The sequence below is a fragment of the Pelophylax lessonae genome (assembly GCF_965119305.1).
Source record: "Pelophylax lessonae genome assembly, chromosome: 4".
In the NCBI taxonomy this organism is placed as follows: domain Eukaryota; kingdom Metazoa; phylum Chordata; class Amphibia; order Anura; family Ranidae; genus Pelophylax; species Pelophylax lessonae.
In genome coordinates, this window is record NC_138771.1 from 263882781 (window position 1) to 263905945 (window position 23165).

Genomic DNA, 23165 nt, shown 5'->3' on the forward strand with positions numbered 1-23165 from the left:
GAGCGCCTGCAGATAGCAACATGCACTATCACAGCACCCCTGCCTCTTCCCAGGCAGCCTTTACTCTCTCCGTGCCATCACTTGGAAATGCACTTGCACTGGCAACTGTAGAGCAGATATTCCCCTCCATGGCATAGTACTGTTTCATATTGATTGTGGTTCCACAAACTGGCAGCCCTCCAGCTGTTGCAGAACTACAAGTCGCAGCATGCCTTTGTCTATTGGAGTCATGCTTGTAACTGTCAGCCTTGCAACGCCTCATGGGAATTGTAGTTCTGCAATAGCAGGAGGGCCACCAGTTTGAGACCCCTGCCCTAGATGCTTGGTCTGAACTCACATGACTCACATCCCGATCCTTACAGGCATGGCTCTCCTCAGTCAGCTCTTTAGAACATGTAGGTCAGCTCTTCAGCTTTCAGGCCTCCAGCTTGAGGCCGCATGGCAGCGGGTGCTTTGGAAGGCAAGGCGCTGCCTCCCCAAATGGACTCTTCTCTCCAGGCAAAGACCACTTCCTATGTCTTCTCACTGAATATAAATACCCCTTCCCAGCATGCATAGGGTCCTATGCCAGCAATTGGCTGGGATGGCATCCATATTCATGCCACTGATCTGCATGAGTCACTTCTGTCCACCCAGCAATTTCCAAAACTGCCTGGATACAGATGAGTCAATGCAAATCCATTAACACTTGTTAAACACACAGGATTCCCTGGCTGTACCAATTTAGTCTCACTGTTAGGCAGAAAATGATATATTTTACCTTAGTTTCCTATTAAGCCAGAGATGACCACACTATGCTAAATATACCCATCTTAGCAACCTACCTAGGAGGGTGCTACATACAGTGCCTTGCGAAAGTATTCGGCCCCCTTGAACTTTTCGACCTTTTGCCACATTTCAGGCTTCAAACATAAAGATATAAAACTGTAATTTTTTGTGAAGAATCAACAACAAGTAGGACACAATCATGAAGTGGAGCGAAATTTATTGGATATTTCAAACTTTTTTATTTATTTTATAATAAAAAACGAAAAAATTGGGCGTGCAAAATTATTCAGCCCCCTTAAGTTAATAATTTGTAGCGCCACCTTTTGCTGCGATTACAGCTGTAAGTCGCTTGGGGTATGTCTCTATCAGTTTTGCACATCGAGAGACTGACATTTTTGCCCATTCCTCCTTGCAAAACAGCTCGAGCACAGTGAGGTTGGATGGAGAGCATTTGTGAACAACAGTTTTCAGTTCTTTCCACAGATTCTCGATTGGATTCAGGTCTGGACTTTGACTTGGCCATTCTAACACCTGGATATGTTTATTTGTGAACCATTCCATTGTAGATTTTGCTTTATGTTTTGGATCATTGTCTTGTTGGAAGACAAATCTCCGTCCCAGTCTCAGGTCTTTTGCAGACTTGCAGACTCCATCAGGTTTTCTTCCAGAATGGTCCTGTATTTGGCTCCATCCATCTTCCCATCAATTTTAACCATCTTCCCTGTCCCTGCTGAAGAAAAGCAGGCCCAAGCCATGATGCTGCCACCAGCATGTTTGACAGTGGGGATGTTGTGTTCAGGGTGATGAGCTGTGTTGCTTTTACGCCAAACATAACGTTTTGCATTGTTGCCAAAAAGTTTGATTTTGGATTCATCTGACCAGAGCACCTTCTTCCACATGTTTGGTGTGTCTCCCAGGTGGCTTGTGGCAAACTTTAAACGACACTTTTTATGGATATCTTTAAGAAATGGCTTTCTTCTTGCCACTCTTCCATAAAGGCCAGATTTGTGCAGTATACGACTGATTGTATGGACAGAGTCTCCCACCTCAGCTGTAGATATCTGCAGTTCATCCAGAGTGATCATGGGCCTCTTGGCTGCATCTCTGATCAGTCTTCTTCTTGTATGAGCTGAAAGTTTAGAGGGACGGCCCGGTCTTCATAGATTTGCAGTGGTCTGATACTCCTTCCATTTCAATATTATCACTTGCACAGTGCTCCTTGGAATGTTTAAAGCTTAGGAAATCTTTTTGTATCCAAATCCAGCTTTAAACTTCTCCACAACAGTATCTCAGACCTGCCTGGTGTGTTCCTTGTTCTTCATGATGCTCTCTGCGCTTTAAACGGACCTCTGAGACTATCACAGTGCAGGTGCCTTTATACGGAGGACTTGATTACACACAGGTGGATTCTATTTATCATCATTAGTCATTTGGGTCAACATTGGATCATTCAGAGATCCTCACTGAACTTCTGGAGAGAGTTTGCTGCACTGAAAGTAAAGGGGCTGAATAATTTTGCACGCCCAATTTTTCAGTTTTTCATTTGTTAACAAAGTTTGAAATATCCAATAAATTTCATTCCACTTCATGATTGTGTCCCACTTGTTGTTGATTCTTCACAAAAAATTACAGTTTTATATCTTTATGTTTGAAGCCTGAAATGTGGCAAAAGGTCAAAAAGTTCAAGGGGTCGAATACTTTCGCAAGGCACTGTATATATAGTATATAGATATACACACATATGTATATGTGTGTGTGTTTATATAGTTTAAATATATATACATACCTCCCAACCGCACTGATTCCGGGACCGTCCCGGAAAATGGTCCATGTCCCGGAATGCCCGTGGCGGTACAGACGGCTTGGTTTCGGCACGCCGCAAGCAACATGTGCCAACCGGCATCTCTCTCCAGCTGCCTCTGACAAGTCACTCTCAGACCAGTGCTGAGTGCACTGAACCCAGCCCTCCTCCTTCCTGTTTTTTCCTGTACACGGAGGAGGAGGCGGGGAGGAGCACACCATGAGAACGGCTGATCTAAGGTCTGTAATTATATATATATATATATATATATATATATTTACATTGGGTACGGAAAGTATTCAGACCCCCTTAAATTTTTCACTCTTTGTTATATTGCAGCCATTTGCTAAAATCATTTAAGTTCATTCTTCTTCCTCATGAATGTACACATAGCACCCCATACTGACAGAAAAACACAGAATTGTTGACATTGTTGCAGATTTATTAAAAAAGAAAAACTGAAATATCACATGGTCCTAAGTATTCAGACCCTTTGCTCAGTATTTAGTAGAAGCCCCCTTTTGATCTAATACAGCCAAGAGTCTTTTTGGAAAAGATGCAACAAGTCTTTCACACCTGGATTTGGGGATCCTCTGCCATTCCTCCTTGCAGATCCTCTCCAGTTCTGTCAGGTTGGATGGTAAACGTTGGTGGACAGCCATTTTTAGATCTTTCCAGAGATGCTCAATTGGGTTTAAGTCAGGGCTCTGGCTGGGCCATTCAAGAACAGTCACGGAGTTGTTGTGAAGCTACTCCTTCGTTATTTTAGCTGTGTGCTTAGGGTCATTGTCTTGTTGGAAGGTAAACCTTCGCCTCAGTCTGAGGTCCAGAGCACTCTGGAGAAGGTTTTTGTCCAGGATATCCCTGTACTTGGCCGCATTCATCTTTCCCTCGATTGGAACCAGTCGTCCTGTCCATGCAGCTGAAAAACACCCCCACAGCATGATGCTGCCACCACCATGCTTCACTGTTGGGACTGTATTGGACAGGTGATGAGCAGTGCCTGGTTTTCTCCACACATGCCGCTTAGAATTAAGGCCAAAAAGTTCTATTTTGGTCTCATCAGACCAGAGAATCTTATTTCTCACCATCTTGGAGTCCTTCGGGTGTTTTTTAGCAAACTCCATGCAGGCTTTCATGTGTCTTACACTGAGGAGAGGCTTCCGTCGGGCCACTCTGCCATAAAGCCCCGACTGGTGGAGGGCTGCAGTGATGGTTGACTTTCTACAACTTTCTCCCATGTCCTGACTGCATCGCTGGAGCTCAGCCACAGTGATCTTTGGGTTCTTCTTTACCTCTCTCACCAAGGCTCTTCTCCCCCGATAGCTCAGTTTGGCCGGACGGCCAGCTCTAGGAAGGGTTCTGGTCGTCCCAAACGTCTTCCATTTGAGGATTATGGAGGCCACTGTGCTCTTAAGAACCTTAAGTGCAGCAGAAATCTTTTTGTAACCTTGGCCAGATCTGTGCCTTGCCACAATTCTGTCTCTGAGCTCTTCAGGCAGTTCCTTTGACCTCATGATTCTCATTTGCTCTGACATGCATTGTGATCTGGAAGGTCTTATATAGACAGGTGTGTGGCTTTCCTAATCAAGTCCAATCAGTATAATCAAACACAGCTGGACTCAAATGAAGGTGTAGAACCATCTCAAGGATGATCAGAAGAAATGGAAAGCACCTGAGTTAAATATATGAGTGTCACAGCAAAGGGTCTGAATACTTAGGACCATGTGATATTTCAGTTTTTCTTTTTTAATAAATCTGCAACAATGTCAACAATTCTGTGTTTTTCTGTCAGTATGGGGTGCTATGTGTACATTCATGAGGAAGAAGAATGAACTTAAATGATTTTAGCAAATGGCTGCAATATAACAAAGAGTGAAAAATTTAAGGGGGTCTGAATACTTTCCGTACCCACTGTATATATATATATATATATATACGAGACTTGTAGAGGAGAGAGGCATTGGGAAGTGGGGGGGGGTGGATGAATGGAGCTGGCAAGGTAGAGGGGGGGATGGATGGAGCTGGGATGGGTTGGGGGGGTGGATGGAGCTGGGATGAGTGAGGGGGGGGCTGATGGAGCTGGGATGGATGAGGGGGGGTGGATGGAGCTAGGATAGGTGAGGGGGAAATGGATGGAGCTGGGAAGGGTGAGGAGGCTGGAATGATGGAGCAGGGATGGATGAGGGGCTGGAAGGATAGAGTTGGGATGGGTGAAGGGAGGATGGATGGAGCTTGCATGGGTGAGGGGGGATGGATAGAGCTTGGATGGGTGTGGGGGGATGGATGGAGCTGGTACGGGTGTGGGGGATGGATGGAGCTGGTATGGGTGTGGGGGGTGGATGGAGCTGGGATGGGTGAGGGGGATGGATGGAGCTAGGGTAGGTGAGGGGGGGATGGATGAAGCTGGGGTGGGTGAGGGTAAATGGATGGAGCTGGGGTTTAAGGAAGGGGAGATGGGTGGAACTGGTATGGGTGAGGGGAGAGGATAGATTCAGGATAGGTTCAGCCACTTAATTGTCCTTACGGGTGGTGGGAGGGGAAGTCCCCCATCCCACCGCTCTCCTGTGCTTCTACTGGCTCACCTGTGCAATCAGCGAGCCAGAGAAGGAATCCACCAGCAACAGAAGTACACCATAGAGAATATCGAGGACCAGATGGTCCCCAGCAGTCTCTATGACTCTCAGGGGCACGGGCGTGACAGTTACCGGGAAGTTAACGGGAAGTTAAAGGTAAAGTGTAAAAATAAAAAAAATAAAACTAAATAAACAATACGCAGAAGAGAACACATACGTATGTCGCACCCACATATGTAAACAGCGTTCAATTCACACATGTGAAGTATTGCCACGAATGTTGGAGTGAGAGCAACAATTCTAGCCCAAGACCTCTACTCTAAACTGGTAACCTGTAAACATTTTGAAAGCGTTGCCTATGGAGACTTTTAAGTACCGAGGTTTGGTGCCATTGCACAAGTGTGGGCAATTTTAAAGCGTGATATGTTAGGTATCTATTCACTCTATTTACTATTTATCTATTTACTCGGCGTAACATATTCATTCACGTTATACAAAAAAATGTAGCTAACTTTTTATAATATTGCTGCGTAAATACTGTGTGACATAAAAAGTTGCAATGACCACCATTTGATTCCCTAGGGTCTCTGCTAAAAAAAACATATATAATGTTTGGGGGTTCTGAGTAATTTTCTAGCAAAAAAAATCATGAGTTTTATACCAAAGCAGCTGAAACTGATTAACAACCCCCTCTGATACTTAAATGACCAGATCAATATCCCAGGAGTTTAATAGACTTGATGCTGTACTCTGATTAAAAAGTTTTCCTTTAATTTTTTTGAGCAGTGTATATATATATATATATATATATATACAGTATATGCGTTACTACAGTATGCATTACTACACATGCCTTTGCTGTATGGCAGCCTACTAATTTTGAATGGGCTGCCAATATACTACAGCACAGACATACACATAAACGAAAGGGTGCAAAGGCCTAGTGCATTAGGCCCTTGTGCCCTTTTGTTTTTGTGTATGTCTGTTTTCAAGATTTCCTGGTCTGAAGAGGGCAGCATTGGCACAGCTTACCAATTCTGACGAGAACCAGCACTAAAATAGTTTATATTAGTTTCTCTGGTTCTCATGAAGTCCTCAGCACTACAATTTTGTATGTAATTTTGTATGTAAATACATATGAATTTGGGCATTAAAGCACAGGTTTTAACATACTTTTTTTTATCAATGCAGCACATCATAATGCACACATCTGTACACACAAGCATTTTGGTGCCTCAGCAAGATGTGTTGGTGGAGCCATTTTAAATAAATTGAACTGCAATACACCACAGTGAGTTTTATGCATTATTGTGCATTGCAGTAATGTGCAGTAAAGCACACATTTTACCACGTGTTGCCCTAAAGCATAGATGCAAATCCACCCCATAATGTTTCCTTATCTGAGTGTTAATAAGTTGAGCTCTGGGATAGTTAAAAATCCTCCCTTACAATGGGGTTGCACCTGCACTGCAAGAGTCAAGTACTTGTTTATGTCTAGAGAAATGGGGAAAATAGTTTTAATTACCTAACCCTCTACTCTTGCATGCTTGTCCATGCTAATAAAGCAGTCTCTAAAACCTCTTCTCTCCTCCATTCCAATGGTTAAAAGTCTACTGATGTCATCAGAATGGATGCAGGCCGCAAAGCCTGGACTGGACATAAAGACTGTCCCTTAGTCCCGGTTCACATTAGCAGACATCCCAACCTCTAAAAACGCACCGCCGCCGCGACCTACCCCCCCCCCCCCGCCGCGCCGCATGTGATTTACATGCAGTTTCTAGTGTGAATGGGTCCTCATGGTTGTGGCACATCAGCACCATTATAAACTGCCATTTGATCTCCAGCTGCTTAGCTGCAGTCTTAAAAGTGATCCACTAGCCCCTACTGATCACTTTTCAGAGGTTTTGCTAGTTTGAACCAAGTCTAAGAACACTCATTATAATGGCATCCATGTTCCTGTCTTATTAACATGGAGACAGTAAGCTCACACCTCCAATGCACAGGTGTCAGATAACTTTCCCCCTGGTAAAAGGTCAGGAATATGGATGGTATTAATGAGTGCTAGTAAAGGAGGGCACAGGGTTCTAGAAGCTTCCTGTTCTTCTTTTATTTCTACTGGAGAAAAACGCTTTCTTGTTCTCTCTCACCTCATCGATCACTGCAGGAGAGTCACAGTTTTATGAGCCTGTGTCCAGCATTCTCCCCAGGTAACAACTGCGGCTCCATCCAGCACCCGCACTATACAGAAAGCCGGGATGAAGTTTTACTTGTAGTGATAGACAGCGTACTTTGTGTACTCATTGGCTAAAGAGGCGGTTCTGCACCACCCCCTGCTGCCTCCCCAGCCAATGGAAAGCTGAAGCTGCATAAGTCCCTCCCTCATGACATCACCCTGTATTCTCCTGAGCTCTGCCTGCATACTGCATAGCAAAGACATTAAAAGAATGAGAAAGTGCGACCGTGCAGTTCCCATAGTTGAACCCCCGGCCCTGGCAGACATCCTAAGTCTCCCAGCTGGGAGATCGCATGGCACTTGCAGGTGTCCGTGAGCCGCCGGCCAAAGGCGGGAGACTCCCGCAAGTCGCGGGAGACTTGGGATGTCTGCATTAGTGCGATGGCAGACATCGCATGTGATTCGGAGTGCACTGCTCTGAAAATCAAATGCGATGTCTGTGCGATGCAAATTCAGCCATACAGATTGTATGGCTGAATTTGCATCTGATTGGGCACAAACACACACAGGACCCTTTTTTGGGTCCGCACCAGAATCGGATCGCATGGTGGTTCACACTTATGTGATCCGATTCATGTCTGAATGTCAATTCGCACTGTGATATGTGAACTGATTTGGGGTTGTCGTTAACTTTCAATTGACACCCCCAGTGATTCGCATATGGCAGTGTGAACTGCCTGCACTGGGAATGCGATGCGGAAACCCGCAGTAGATTCGCAGGGTTCCCGCATCGCATAAGTGTGAACCGGGACTAAGGGACAGTCCCTTGTCTTAGCATAGGGTAACACCATCTGCAGGGGAAGCAGAGGTTCGGGTAAGTGGAAGTGCTTTTCCTGCCCCCTAGACAGAAATTATCAATTATCCTTTGCAGTGTGGGAGTAGTCAATATACACAAAAGTCACTCTCCTGCGCTCCAATGGTGAACTGTGAGGCATGTACAGTGTAGGAATTTTCCTCAGTGCCAGCAGCCTTGCTGCCCCCTCAGAACATTGGGTATCCTTATAGACTGCAAATCAATAACAAGAGAAGGGGGCACTGACCTAGCGCATTACCACAAAAAAATGTTATTTCAGAATAAAGATTACAGTCATTATATGCATAACATATGTACACATGTTATAGAAAGTGGAACCAATCGCTTCAGTTCTGCTGCATTCTACCAGTAGTGTGGGAAGAGCAGGATATGTCTGTGGTTGGCTGACACATTTCAAGGGCGAACCCTCTTCATCAGAGCCAAAATAGTGAATCGATTGGTTCCACTTGCTATGAAATGTGTACATATGTTATGCGTTTGCGTGTATAACGACTGTCATTATTATTCTGAAATAAAATTTATTGTGGTAATGTGATAGGTCAGTGTGCCCTTCTCTTTGTATTGTTTTGCAGTGTGGGAGTAGTCTTTTATTTTTCTGGGAGTTGGGCTTGACATATTTACTGTTCTAGCTTGTGATCGACCGATATGGTTTTTTTAATGCCGATACCGATATTTTGGTCATCAGATGTCGATATCGGCCGATATTTTCGGACATGTAAAAAAAAATGTTTTTTTCTAAAGGTACTCCTTGTGGAGGGATATGGGGGTCTAAAAGACCCCAAACCCCTCCTCGGCACTGAAAAGCATTCAAAATGGCAAGTTTGGCTGTTTTGAATGCTGTCAGTTTTTTTAATTCGGCGCCGAGTTCCCTGAAGTGATGTCATGACATCACTTCTGTGTTTTTTACATGTAGACCGGCGCATGTGCACTTGCAGCAGGGATACCGGCTTTCAAGGGGACACATCTTCATGCTACACCGGGTCTTCTCTTCGGCCGCAGCGGTGAAGGTAGGATGCCCGGGTCTCTTGGTGGGACGGGAGACCCGGGTGAGCCGTGGAAGGCAGCGGGAGGGGGGGGGACATCCCCTCCCGCGCCTTGTAATGACAGCCGAGCGGCTTCTCAGCCGCATCGGTTGTCATTACAAGTCAGCCGGCCGTCGGCTATGGACACCAGTACTGGGGTGATGCCTCTAGCTGCAGGCATCACCCCAGGACAAGCACTTTCCCTAAATATCGGCAATATCGGTAACCTCAGGGGCCGATTCTGATGTATCAGGGAAAATGAATATCGGCCCCCGATATATCGGTGTTGCCGATAATCGGTCCATCTCTAGTTCTAGCATTCTCATTTTTCTAGTGATTTTTGCCTACAGGTAAGCTTATAAGAAACCTTACCTGTAGGTAAAATGAATATCTCCTAATCGTGCACCATTTAAAGTGATTGCAAAGGCAGGTTTTTATCTTAATGCATTCTATACACAGCTCTGTGTCTGAATGGATACATGGAGCTGCAGCTAGGCTCAGGTATCCCCATAGCATGCTGCTTGCTGTGGGGGCACTCGACAGGAGGGAGGGCCAGGAGCTCCAGCCAGGGACCAGAGAAGAGAAGAATCCAGGCTGCTTTGTGCAAAACCACTGCAGAGAGCAAGTACATATAACATGTTTGTTATTCAAATAGAAAAAAAAAACGAGACTTTACAATAATTTTAAGAGAAATTCATGCAAGCAGCAGCCGGTGCCGTCACCAGCAAATGTGCTCTGAAGGAATGGCATACCCGCGCCGTTCCTTCAGAGCTGTGTGCCGTGACCAAGTCTCCTGTCCCTGAACCCGGAAGGAAGACCAGGAGAAGATGGAAGAGCCTGCAGCAGGGACAGCAAGCTGCTGGAGGGCTTCTTTCTAAGGCAAGTTTCTCATAATGTGCAAGTAGGCGGTGCATATTAGCACATTATGATTTTGCCTTGCAGGGGAAAACTTTTTTTTTTTTGCACAAGACTTTACTACTGCTTTAAATGCAAAAAGTATCATTTTTCTTACTCCTTTACTTGTATAGCTCTTCTCAGTCCCTAGCATCCACCTTAACAGTCAGATCTGGAACCTTCTGGTACATTATCATCACCAACATATCAACCCCTTGCACTTTGCAAGGGATTTCACTCCAGAGCTTAGTGAAGGTGGTGAAGTTTTTTTTTTAAAAAAGATTCCCAATGAGATGCAAGAAAAAAAAAGCATTTTTGCATTTTGGCTATTACAAAATACTGCAAGAAGAGCTAAGGGGAGCACAGCTGACATTCTTTTATGTTCTCAATGAAGAATGTAGACGGTCTGCTGTGGATGTCCAAGTACACAGGAGGCCAGTTTTCAGAGGAGCTATGGATCTGTGTGTGCTTCTAACCTCATACTGGTATTTAATAATTAAAGGGTTAACTCCAATGCACTCTGAATTCACTCTTTTAGTGTGAGGGGAATTTATTTATTGAGGGGAGCTATATGAATAACAAGTACTTGGGCATTAAGTAACCCCTCTGACTTTCTTAAAAAATCGAAATTTCCGAAAGCGTCAAAAGAGTCTGACAGAGAAAGCAGCGCCAGAGGGGTGAGTGTTATATATTCTACTGCAAAACATTTTGGATTGACAGGGTCACTCTAAATACAGGCCTTGTATTTTACTAAAGATAAATTGATATAAAACAAATTAAAAAAAAAATTATTATATATATATATATATATAATTTTATATATTCTGAAAACAGTATCATTTTAAATGAACAACTGTATAGGTTATACATAAAAATTCCTTTAATTAAGATATATATGTATTAAGTAATTTAAAGTTACAAATAATTTACATTTACTGGTGTACATTGACTTTATTTCTGCTGCAGATTTTTTCTTACAGAAACTCAAAAGCGTTACTTTGAAAAGCTATCGATTTACTGTGACAAATATGCTGAACAAATCCCAGTAACATTTGTTTTAGGTAAGTGGTCATCAATGGAAAAGGTCTACACAGAAGTATTTATCAGTGCGACTGACCCTGATCACAGCAACATTGATGCACATTTTGGATCTTCTATTGAAAAAGCAGTTACGTACACTAAAACTAAAGTGGTCCATAGACATGACAGTCAGAAGATCTAACTGCCAGACTCAGTGACATCACTAGGGTTGCTGTCACCTGGTGCAGTGCAACATGGTGTGATCCCCCCATCGGACACTTTCCTGTCTAGTCTGCCACAGGCTAGTTTTGGGCCGGCAGCAGATGGGCTGATACCATTGCAATCAATTATCACTTTCTACCTCTGGACGGTGTCACCGGGTGCGGTTTGCACCCCCCCCCCCCCCCCCCCGAACCCCCCATAGCGATGCCACTGGCCATCCTGTAATTCTTTAGAATTATCTGGGCAAAAAGATATTGAGAGATCAGTCTTGTGTGTCTGTTTATATACTGAGCAGATAACTTGGCAGTGTGTTCTATTTAGGAGAACCAGTAGCAGCTGCCTTGGAAAACTCATTTTAACGTATTCTTCGTCCAGCCTAGATCAATCAGCCAAGTGGTGACCACAGAGAATGTAGACTGCCAATAGGCATACATTTTTAGTTCTGACCTAATTACTCAAATTGGGCAAGGATCAACTCATGTCTGTGAGCAACTTTATTCTCTTAAAAGCATTATTTTATTTTTGTGTTACGTTGTGTTAAGCTGGATACACACTATCCAACTTTTGTGGTTAGATTTCCTTTTCTATGTAGTGCAAGGGCCTGCCAGATTGCATACAAATTGAAAGTGTTTAGGTTTGACCTCATATTATATGGTTTTGGTAAATCTAAAGGAAAAAGTCTTCAGAAAATCTTATAGTGTGTATGGCCCATTAGTTGATATTTGTTCTGATCAGTTTGCCAGTGTGTAATTCCAGGTTCTCATAAGAAAAAGGCACGTGGTAGCACTTAGTTCTACTTTAATGCTACTCTTTATTGTGTCTTTCAGTGTGTGTGCTTCGTAGTTCTACCTTCCTCTGACTCATTAAACACATTAGTGCACTTGACAGTCACACTTGCTTTTCTTCTCATTTGAAACTTAAACTCATAATTAACTAGCATCAGTGAAGGTTTGTGTGTTATAACCAAATTATTGTAACACAACATCCAGATAGTTGTGCGCATATACCCATCCCTAGTGTTTCCATCTATTATTATCTCACAAGTAGAAGAAAAATGGATGAAAAATTGGCACAGAGCTTATCTCCTCAGTGCTGCCTGACTATTCTGAGGATTCTGAACTCCAGGCCCTAATCAGAGTGGCAGGTTGCGCTTGTGTAGACACTGAGCAAACAGTTTGCTGGTACAGATCTTATCCCACAGTACAGCTTCCACCGAGACTATAGTAGCAAGTAAAATTTAGGGGCCACTATGTGAGTTGAAAGATTTGTTTAATGCCACCCTTAAAAGGAGCTCTAAGATTTGCACCTTGCCTAAGAAATGGATCGAACCTGACCCTATTAGCATTTTTTTTTTTAATATTTATCGAATTTTTTTTTAACATACAAAATCCATACCAAAAATAGACAAATACAAAACAACAGTATTAGTGCAAACAAGTACCAGGGGGGAATGACCCAAGGTAATGTATAGTAGTTCAACAATAAGCAAAACATAAATTAAAATAGAAAAATCTGGGAAAACGGAGGAAGGGATAGAATAGGGGAGGAGAAAGACAAGAAGAGAAAAAAAGAAAATAGACGTAGCAGAGTTCAGTCTAAGCCGATTGGGGGAGCTGAAACTGAAAAGACAAGTATCAGGGACCTTAGGTAAGCAGGTACCGGAAATAAGATGGATAAATTCCAGGTCTCTATCCCAAAAATTGCTGATGTGGGGGCAGTCCCAGACTCGATGTAAAAGTGTGGGGCGCATGAACTTGCACCACGGGCATTGAGATTGGGTGGGGTCATCCGACTGATGTCAAAATGGAAAATAGGCCTGATGCATTATTCTAAAGTGAGTTTCGCGCCAGCTTTCTGAAGTGATGTTGGCATGTACACTTTTATAACTCTTGATAAGCTTTTCCGGTAACCATTCATCTCCCAGAATGTGAGACCATTTTTGGAATAATGTCTGTTGGATCTTGCCTAAGGAATGAAAAACTAGATGTGTATATGAGGTAGAAATGGAAAAGTCTTTTCGATGGAGCACTACATCAACAAAAGAGGACTGAAAAGCACTGAAAAGGATTTATCCGATGTCCACAGCAAGTCCGCTGAAAAGAAAATTTGTAAATTAAAAAAAATAATGAGTAGAAGGGAGAGAGAATTCCTGGCTCAGTGTTTGAAATGGCTTGAATTGGTTGGTAGGGTTCTCGTACAAGGAAGAGACTTTAGTTAGACCCAGAGATGACCATAGTCTGAAGGCTGCTTGTGAAATGGAGGGAGTGAACATGGGATTACCTTGAATAGTAAGGTAACTCAAGATGTTAGAGGGCAGTCCAGTCCTAGTATCCTCCGTACCTCCCGCCATGCCACCACTGTATCTCTGATAACAATATTATTTTTAAGATGGGCCGGTAACGCCCTAATAGAGGAATGAAGGATGGCTGGCAGGGAGCACGGAGACACCAGTGCGTCCTCGAGCTCAAAATTAGAATTGTGAGCCAGTCAAGACCCTGTCTAAGTAGACATGCTAAGTTGTAAAGGCGGATATTAACATTTTCAGACAACCCCAACTTTAGGGTCTTATGCAAATGAGTGAACTGTGTTTTTCAGGGGAAGCTTACTGCTCTAAACTTGTTAAGCAGCCGGCCAGCCTTGCTGCCCTAAGGATAGGTCCCATTTATCTTTATGGCAAAGTGCAATTGGGTGCAGCCACAGAAAATGGTTGGAGTGGAAAAGTGGAAAGAGAGACAACTGTGCAAATGTTTACCAGGCCATGGTTACTAAAGAGGGCCAACAATAAGAATTTGAATGAAGGATATTGTGGGCATTTACTTTATAACTTGCCTATTTATTAGGATCTTTTAGAAGAAAAAAAAGCTTGTCAAATCCCCCAGTCACTGTGAGCTTAGCACTTGTCGCAATAAAAATCAGAGCAGCGGATATTAAATAAAATTAATATTTTTTATCTCTAATTGCTGGCTGCAGCTTTATCCCCCCCCCCCTTCCACCCCAGCCTTAAAATGTGGGTGTCTATGAACTCCCATGGGGGAGTTGCAATGTTACTGAGCACTGCCCCCTCTCCATTCTGCAACACCCGTCTCCTCATCTGTCCTGCTCACACTAATGCCTCGTACACACGCAACGATTATCAGCCGACCGATCGTCCGACTTTTGTCCAGAGTGGTGTTTTGTTGGTTGGAATGTGCCTAGACTGCACACGAATTTTCTCGGCCAACAAAAATCTACTTCAGAAGTGATGTCGTGCTGGTTTACTTTCCGTGTGTTTTTTCTTCTCTGAGCATGCCCAGTCTTGCTCATCAGATTTTTGTCTGCCGAAATCTGTACTGACTGACGGAAAATTGGCCGTTGTGTTGACGGCCAACAAAAATTTTATAGCCTGCACACCAGATTTTTTTCGGCTGAAAAGTCGGAGTCGGTTGTCGGAAGCATCATACTAACAAGCCGAAAATCGGCCGATCGGACGTTAGCCGAAAATTCCCGGGCAATAATCGATGCGTGTGTACAAGGCATAAGTCTGGAGCTGCAGCCTGTTATTCAGGGCACAGAGAGTGGAAATTGTCAGCTTGTGTTGTGAACAAATGCATCTCCAAAAAACAGTGTTTTAATTTACAAAAAACAAACTGACAGCCGCACACACTGGCTACTACACTAGTCAGGGATGGACCTGGGTTGCACAATACAGCTCTGCGTGCACTGCCTGTTACGCCCCCTCTCCTCCTGAGCTGTCACTCAGAATATTGTCTGCTTGGATTAGTGTTGTCGGATAGCTATGCAAGTGGGCTAGCTATCCAACAACACAACCCAGCAATCCATGCACAGATGTAGATGGGGACATCTTCTATGTATGCAGGATCCCCTTGAGGGTTTAACAAGCTGTCTTTTCTTCTTGTGATAGTTTTTCTTTAGATAAGGATTTCGGATTTTAGCCTTCCTAAGAGATTTCAAAAACATTTTTATGCTAGAGCACAATAAAGCTGCTGTTCCTTCATAGTCATCTATCTCTACATTATATCCAGTCATGCTGTAGTCTACTCATTTAAAACTATGATGCAACATGTATTCCTGCATATACTGTAAGTAGCTCTTGAAGGGGGTATACAGAAGAATAATGCATTTACTTTAAACTAAGCTTCCATGCACTAAGCCATACTGAACAGTTCTAGGAACTAATGTCAAATGCTTTCCTACCAACACAAAGTGGCACGGAATTGTAGAAGAAAAAGTGGAAGGAAAATGATCAATGGTTTTCAGAATGTTTTACAAATCCATTTCTGAAAAGTGTGGCATTCATTTGTATTCAGCTAATTAGTAAATAGAGTCAACCTGTGTATAATTGAATCTCAGTATAAATACAACTGTTCTGTGAAGCCCTCAGAGGTTTGTTATAGAACATTAGGCTGGCCATACATTATACAATTTTCTGTGCAATTTTCTTTAGATTTACCTTCAACTATGTAGTACAAAGGCCTGCCTAATTGGATACAATTGAAAGCCTTGTTTAGTTTTGGCCTCATATTATATGGTTTTTGGTAAATCTAACAGAAAATTGTACAAGAAAATTTAACATGTTTGGCCAGCCTTAGTGAACAAACAGCATCATGAAGGCCAATGAACACACCAGACAGGTCAGGGATAAAGTTGTGGAGAAGTTAAAAGCAGGGTTAGGTTATTAAAAAATATCCCAGGCTTTGAACATCTCATGGAACATCAAATGGAAAGAGTATGGAACAACTACAAACAACCAAGACATGGCCGTCCACCTAAACTGACAGGCTGGGCAAGGAGAGCATTAATCAGAGAAGCAGCTAAGAGGCCCATGGTAACTCTGGAGGAGCTGCAGAGATCCACAGCTCAGGTGGGAGAATCTGTCCACAGGACAACTATTAGTCCGGCACTCCACAAATCTGTCCTTTATGGAAGAGTGGCAAGAAGAAAGCCATTGTTGAAAGAAAGCCAGAGGAAGTCCTGTTTGCAGTTTGCGAGAAGCCATGTGGGGGACACAGTAAACATGTAGAAGAAGGTTCTCTGGTCAGATAAGACCAAAATTGAACTTTTTGGCCTAAAAGCAAAACGCTATGTGAGGCTGAAAACGAACAATGCACATCACCCTGAACACACCATACCCACTGTGAAACATATTGGTGACAGCATCATGTGGATGCTTTTCTTCAGCAGGAACAGAGAAGCTGCTCAGAGTTGATGGGAAAATGGATGGAGCAAAATACAGGGCAATCTTAGAAGAAAAAATGTTAGAGTCTGCAAAAGACTTGAGACTGGGGCAGAGGTTCACCTTCCAGCAGTACGATGATCCTAAACATACAGCCATAGTTACAATGGAATGGTTTAGATCAAAGCATATTCATGTGTTAGAATGGCCCAGTCAAAGTCCAGACCTAAATCCAATTAGGAATCTGTGGCAAGACTTGAAAATTGCTGTTCACAGATGCTGTACATCTAATCTGACAGAGCTTGAGCTATTTTGCACAGAAGAATGGGCAAAAATGTCACTCCCTGGATGTGCAAAGCTGGTAGACACATAGGGCTCTTTCACACCGGCAATCCGATCAGATCCGCCTGTCAGTTTTTTAGGCGGATCTGATCGGATCCTCCATGCAGCTCTATGGGGCAGCGGATGTCAGCGGAGACACCTTCGCTGACACCCGCTGCCATCCGTATCCGATCCTGTCCATGAAATCTGGATGGATGGAAACCCTATTTTTCCATCCGTTCAGGGATCGGATCGGATTGGATGAGAGCGGACAGGCGGTCCGCTCTCATCCGATCCCCCATAGAGAGCAGCGGGAGCTGTGACACTTCCCTCTCCGCACTGCAAGCGGAGACGGAGCTGTCATCCGCCTGCTCAGCGGGGATCGGCGGATCGATCCCCGCTGAGCAGCACGGATCCGCCTACGGAGGCGGACCGTGTGAAAGAGCCCATACCCAAAAAGACTTGCAGCTGTAATTGCAGCAAAAGGTGGTTCTGCAAAGTATTGACTCTGAATACAATTGCACGCCACACTTTTTGGATATTTATTTGTAAAACATTTTGAAAACCATTTATCATTCTCCTTCAACTTCACAATTATGTGCCACTTAGTGTTGGTCTATCACATAAAATCCCAATAAAATACATTTACGTTTTTTTATTTTTAACATGACAAAATGTGGAAAATTTCAAGGGGTGTGAATACTTTTTCAAGGCACTGTATGTGCAACTAATATAACAATAAGGCAAACAAGAAGTGCAAACTAATCCTAAAACAGTATTGAACCCAAAAGCAAACATTTATGATATTGCAGCTTGCCAATTCTTAGATGTGATGGCTGCATTCGTTTTCTTTTTATGCTTTCTTTCTTTTATTCTCATCTGGGGATCCTGCCAGTAAGCTTGTTGTTTTTCAAAAGAACAAGCTCTTTTGCAGTTAAAGGGATGAGAACAACCACTTAACACTGACGGGGGTGCTTTCAATAATTAGCTTTTATTTTATTTATTCATGTAAAACGTTCGAAAAGAGGTAGTTAGGAGCAGTCTGGATCACACCAAATTCGATGGGCTGCAACCCATCCAAAAGTGGGATTTTCTGGGGCTGTAATATGTTCTGTAATTATACATATACATGGACAAATCCATTCATAAAATCGACAAGTTTATTGAAGTACAGACAATAGATACATTAAACTTGGTAGCAAAAAGTAAACCTATGGAAACACCATAAGAGGTAACGCCTTTTGGTGTTTCCATGGGTTTCTCCTCCACCCCCCTCCCCCCCACAGCTCTTTCGAAGAGGATATGTGGGGGTCTGACTTGACCACGGGTGATGGTTCATATTGCCTACTCTATTCTGTCCCAGATAGATGTATGAATATGTTTACTATAAGGTATTGACCAGGACACATATACTGTACATATGTGTCCCCCTCCCATCTTGTCTTTTAAACCTTTATTTAGATGCTTCAGGCATCTCATACCCGTTCTGGGTCCTAATAACTTAACCGCGGTGCTTGGTCCGGTCCAGTGTTCACCTATCCCTGGGTATCCCGACTTCACTGGATCTCGCTATCTGGCTCCGCTGGGTGAGCATCAGGTTCCCTTTGGCCACCTGGGGACGCCATGTCTCTTTCTTTCAGCAGATGTTACTTTCTTGGATAAAATGGTAAGATATATTTATGAACCTGTATAAGTTTACACATGGGGAGATTGTGTGTGTGATGCCTAGCAGCTATGTTTGTTGTACATACCACCGTTTACTTTCCCTTGTGTATCACTTACCTTATACCCTTATTTAGAATCTTTGATGGACTTCACAAATTGGTCCCTGAAGAAGCCGCTATTTGAGGGACTACACCTCGGTGAAACATGTAGGACCTGCTATCAATCCTATTGATTCTCTTTTGTCAATATCCAATGTGTACTTTTTGCTACCAAGTTTAATGTATCTATTGTCTGTACTTCAATAAACTTGTCAATTTTATGAATGGATTTGTCCATGTGTATGTATAATTACAGAACATATTACAGCCCCAGAAAATCCCACTTTTGGATGGGTTGCAGCCCATCGGCTTTGGTCTGATCTGGACTGCTCCCAACCACCTCTTTTCAAATTCTAGTATATCAGGGATGTGGCTGGCATATGGTCAGTAAAGCGAGCCAACAAATTCTCACTTTTTTCTCATGTAAAACGTTTATCCCAAAAGGAAAAAAAACGTTGCTGTAACTGCTTACAAAGTGTGAGCTGGAGTTTGGCTTTGATTACTTAGTGTATCTAAATCTGCTAGTACATCTAATACTCCTCTCCCCAGACTGCCGTCCAAAGGTGCCCCCTGTGCTCCTTCATGCAGAGTGGGGGCTCTCTCATTTTTGGTTTTATGTTTAACCACTTTACCACCGGAGGATTTTTGCTGTCTTACGTCTGAGCCACTTTTTGCGATTCGGCACTGTGCAACTTGAACTGACAATTGCGCGGTCATGCAGCGCTGTACCCAAACGAAATTTACGTCCTTTTTTTCCCCACAAACAGAGCTTTCTTTTGGTGGTATTTGATCACCTGTGCGATTTTTACTTTTTGCGCTATAAACAAAAAAATAGCACAAATTTTGAAAAAATAACAATATTTTTCACATTTTTTTATATGAAATTCCCCCCCCCCCAAAAAAATGTAAAAATCTAATTTTTTTTTAAATTTTTGGCCAATTTGTTTTCTGCTACCTATGTTTGGTAAAAAAAAAATCACAATAAACGTATTTTGATTGGTTTGCGCAAAAGTTATTGCGTTTACCAACTAAGGGAAAGATTTCTGTCATTTTTGGTGTTTTTTTTTTAACGAGTAATGGCGGCGATCTGCGATTTTTTTTGCGGGACTGCGATATTGTGGCGGACAGATCGGACCCTTGACTGACATTTTTGACACTTTTGGGGGTACCAGTGACATTACTACAGTAATCAGTGCTATACATATGCACTGTTACTGTAAAAATGACACTGGCAGGGAAGGGGTTAATTTTATTGGAGAGGGAGGGGTTAATGTATGCCTGGTGCTTACTAACGTGTGTGGGGGGAGGGGACTGTGTGACACAAGGACAGATCGAGGGTTCAGCCATGCTGAACCCTGCAATCTGACCCTGCCTGTCACTTAGGAGATCCGCCCGCTTGTGTTTACACAAGTGGGCGGATCTCCACACTCAATTCCCAGACGATCGGGGAAGAGCAGCGGCGATCGCCGCTGCTACTCCCCTGGCCCGACTCCCGCTGTGACTGAACACAGCAGGAGCGAGCCTCCGGCAGCGCACGTGCGCCGCCAAGAAAGGGGAATGTCTGGTTACGTAGTACTACGTCGCCAGACGTTATCGAGCCACTTTGCCGCAGTACTGCTCTAGTGAGCAGTCGGCAAGTGGTTAATACCACATAAACTATTATGGTTATACTGCTTAATTTAAAATGATTAAATCCATACATTCTTCTCCTGTTTCACATTTGAAGTCTGGAGTTATTGCCAACTCTAGTATAGTAAATAAGTGATATTTAAAAAAATACTGCAATAATACATTTCTTTCCTTCACAACTGAGGTAACTTATGTAAACGACATTGATATCACCAAAGCAGTTTTTCTTATTTTGGCTTCAAAGGACTTCACACAACATACACTATATTATCAAAAGTATTGGGACACCTGCCTTTTCATGCATATCAAATTTAATGGAATCCCACTCTTAGTCCACAGGGTTTAATATTAAGTTGGCCCGCCCTTTGCAGCTATAACAGCTTCAGCTCTTCTGGGAAGGCTGTCCACAAGGTTTAGGAGTGTGTTTATGGGAACGTTTGACCATTCTTCCAGAAGCGCATTTGTGAGGTCAGGCACTGATGTTGGATGAGAAGACCTGGCTCACAGTCTCCGCTCTAATTCATTCCAAAGGTGTTCTATCGGGTTGAGGTCAGGACTCTGTTCAGGCCAAGCAAGTTCCTTGAAGAACTTGACTAGCCTGCATATGTATGTCCCCTGATGTATGAAAAGAAAATATAGATATTGTATACTGTACTGTAGTAAGAATAATGGGCATTAAGGAGGTGTCTGCTGAAGTATAGTAAAACCCTTCAGGAGTTCTACATCATTACTCTTAGCTCTTTTGTTAGGATGGGAGGTGGCTCAGGGTAAAAAAAAACTGCTGACATTGGGAGCAGGGGCGTAACTACAGGGGTTGCAGGGGTTGCGATTGCAACCGGGCCCCATGCTCCAAGGGGGCCTGTGTGGCTCCCCTGTACACCTGGATAGGAGGGGCAGCGCCGGCGGGGGGGGCAGCATGTAGAGAAATCACTGTCCACCTTTTTCCTCCTGTAGCTGCGGGAGGAAAATGGAGGAGATTGGTTCCCCTGTATGCTTCACCAGCTCCTTCCTTGTCTGAATGGACAGAGTCATAGTCAGTGACGTTGTAAAAAAAAAATAAAATAAAATGATAAAAAATAATACATTAAAATACCAAGAAATAAAAACTACTGACACCAGTGGGTGAACTTCCAGGATCGCAAAGGTCACACTTGCGACCGGGCCCTGGCATTCCACCACCGTTGGGAGGCCCCAAGATGGCAGGAAGGGGGCCCACTGCAGAACTTGTGAAAGGGACCCGCTGCGGGACTGTAATAAAGGGCCCCGCAATAAGAGTAAAGGGCCCCAGGATCAGTGGGAAGAGCCCCAGGCTTGAAGGAAAGGGCCCCCGCCAGGGGTCCGGGGGGCCCTGCATGGTTTCTTGCACCGGGGCCCTGAAGGTTCTAGTTACGCCTCTGATTGGGAGCTTCACTTCTCATTCTATCGAAACTATGAAGGATTGCTATAAGTAATTTATGAGAGGCAGTGAATCTTATACCTCAGACTGGACTTAATGTGCAGCAGATTGAACTCTGTATGAAAGCAAAAACCAGACGAACTCTGTTAAATATTTTATTCACTTTTATACCCATTTATTTTACTGTTGTTAAATGTCTATTTTACAATACGTTTTCTGTAAATTACTTCTTGCCAATGTCTTGAGGCTGAGAGTGTAGTATTGTCACAAATGGCAGGTGCACAGTTTTGACCAACTGTCCCCCTGGCTATAGGCTCCAGGCTACTTTGCCCTATGGGTGATCTGGCTCTTAATCCAGGATGACATAAGAATTGTTGGTTTACTGGCAGATGTAATTCTCCTGGGTGATCTGGCTCTTAATCCAGGATGACATAAGAATTGTTGGTTTACTGGCAGATGTAATTCTCCTATGTCTTTCAGAGAAGGTGGTAGATACAAATGGAACATGGTACATATAGCTCAATACATATAAAAAAAAGTACCCCATTGTTCCTGCAGACATGTTTACCTTCTTGGTTTGAATTAAACAGTTTTTTTCATTGGATAGCCAGCTCTGATTTATATACATTTTCAGTTTACATTACAAATGCTTTTTATGTTTTCTTTATAAACACCTTTGTTTTGCTTGCAGGTTTTTATGTTACTCTTGTGGTGAACCGGTGGTGGAACCAGTTTGTAAATCTTCCATGGCCTGACAGACTCATGCTTCTCATCTCCAGCAATGTGCATGGTAGAGATGAGTATGGACGGCTACTTCGCAGGACACTTATGCGTTATGTTAATCTCACCTCCTTACTGATCTTCCGTTCAGTCAGCACTGCAGTGTACAAACGTTTCCCAACAATGGACCATGTTGTAGAAGCAGGTATAAAATCTGCAATTTAAATAGTTTTGTATGCTCTATATTATTTTAGGTGACCCAAATAGGTATAGGTACCGATCAGGCTCTTTAAAGGGTCCTAATTCGATGCCACCTGCTGGGAGTGCCGGCTGGGAACAGAGCTCATCTCAGCTCCAGACATCACCATGTAGCAGAAAAAATATCCCATAAGCCACACATCATTGCAAGTCCTCTGTAAAGGATAATGTAGCAATCTCAGGCAGGGCTCCAACCAGGCCACGCCCCTAACCAAACCAAGGTGGGGGGGGGGGGGTTTGCCTGGTAGGAGCCCTGCCTGAAAATGTCAAATACTCCTTTACAGAGGACTTGCAGTGATTTGCGGCTTATGTGATACTTTTTCTACTATATACTTTTAGGTCTTTTGCTTGCTGCTCCCATGGTCTGCTTCTAACATAAGCAATATTAAAAATGGATGATATTGACAGATGTTGTGGCTCCCATGGACAGACAAAATATTTTTGTTCTATTAACTGAGCATACGTTGAATAGTTCCCCAAAACCTATTTGTTTCAAATTGCTTGTTAATGTCTAACCTAATAATTTGTTGCTAAGTAATCAGTTTCCATGACCTT

General features: G+C 43.3%; 1 protein-coding gene across 5 annotated transcripts in view; it reads left to right on the forward strand.

Annotated features, from left to right (window-relative positions):
- The window catches only part of BEST3 (bestrophin 3), a gene marked incomplete at its 3' end in the record, with an annotated part of 88543 nt that overhangs the window by 40513 nt on the left and 24865 nt on the right, over positions 1-23165 (forward strand). For 4 of the 5 annotated variants that reach the window (XM_082256855.1, XM_082256853.1, XM_082256852.1 and 1 more), the window contains exons 3-4: positions 11075-11169; positions 22324-22557. In XM_082256855.1, the coding sequence (XP_082112981.1) occupies positions 11075-11169; positions 22324-22557 (329 nt within the window). The remainder of the gene's footprint in view (positions 1-11074; positions 11170-22323; positions 22558-23165) is intronic. The other variant, XM_082256854.1, reaches the window with a different exon arrangement.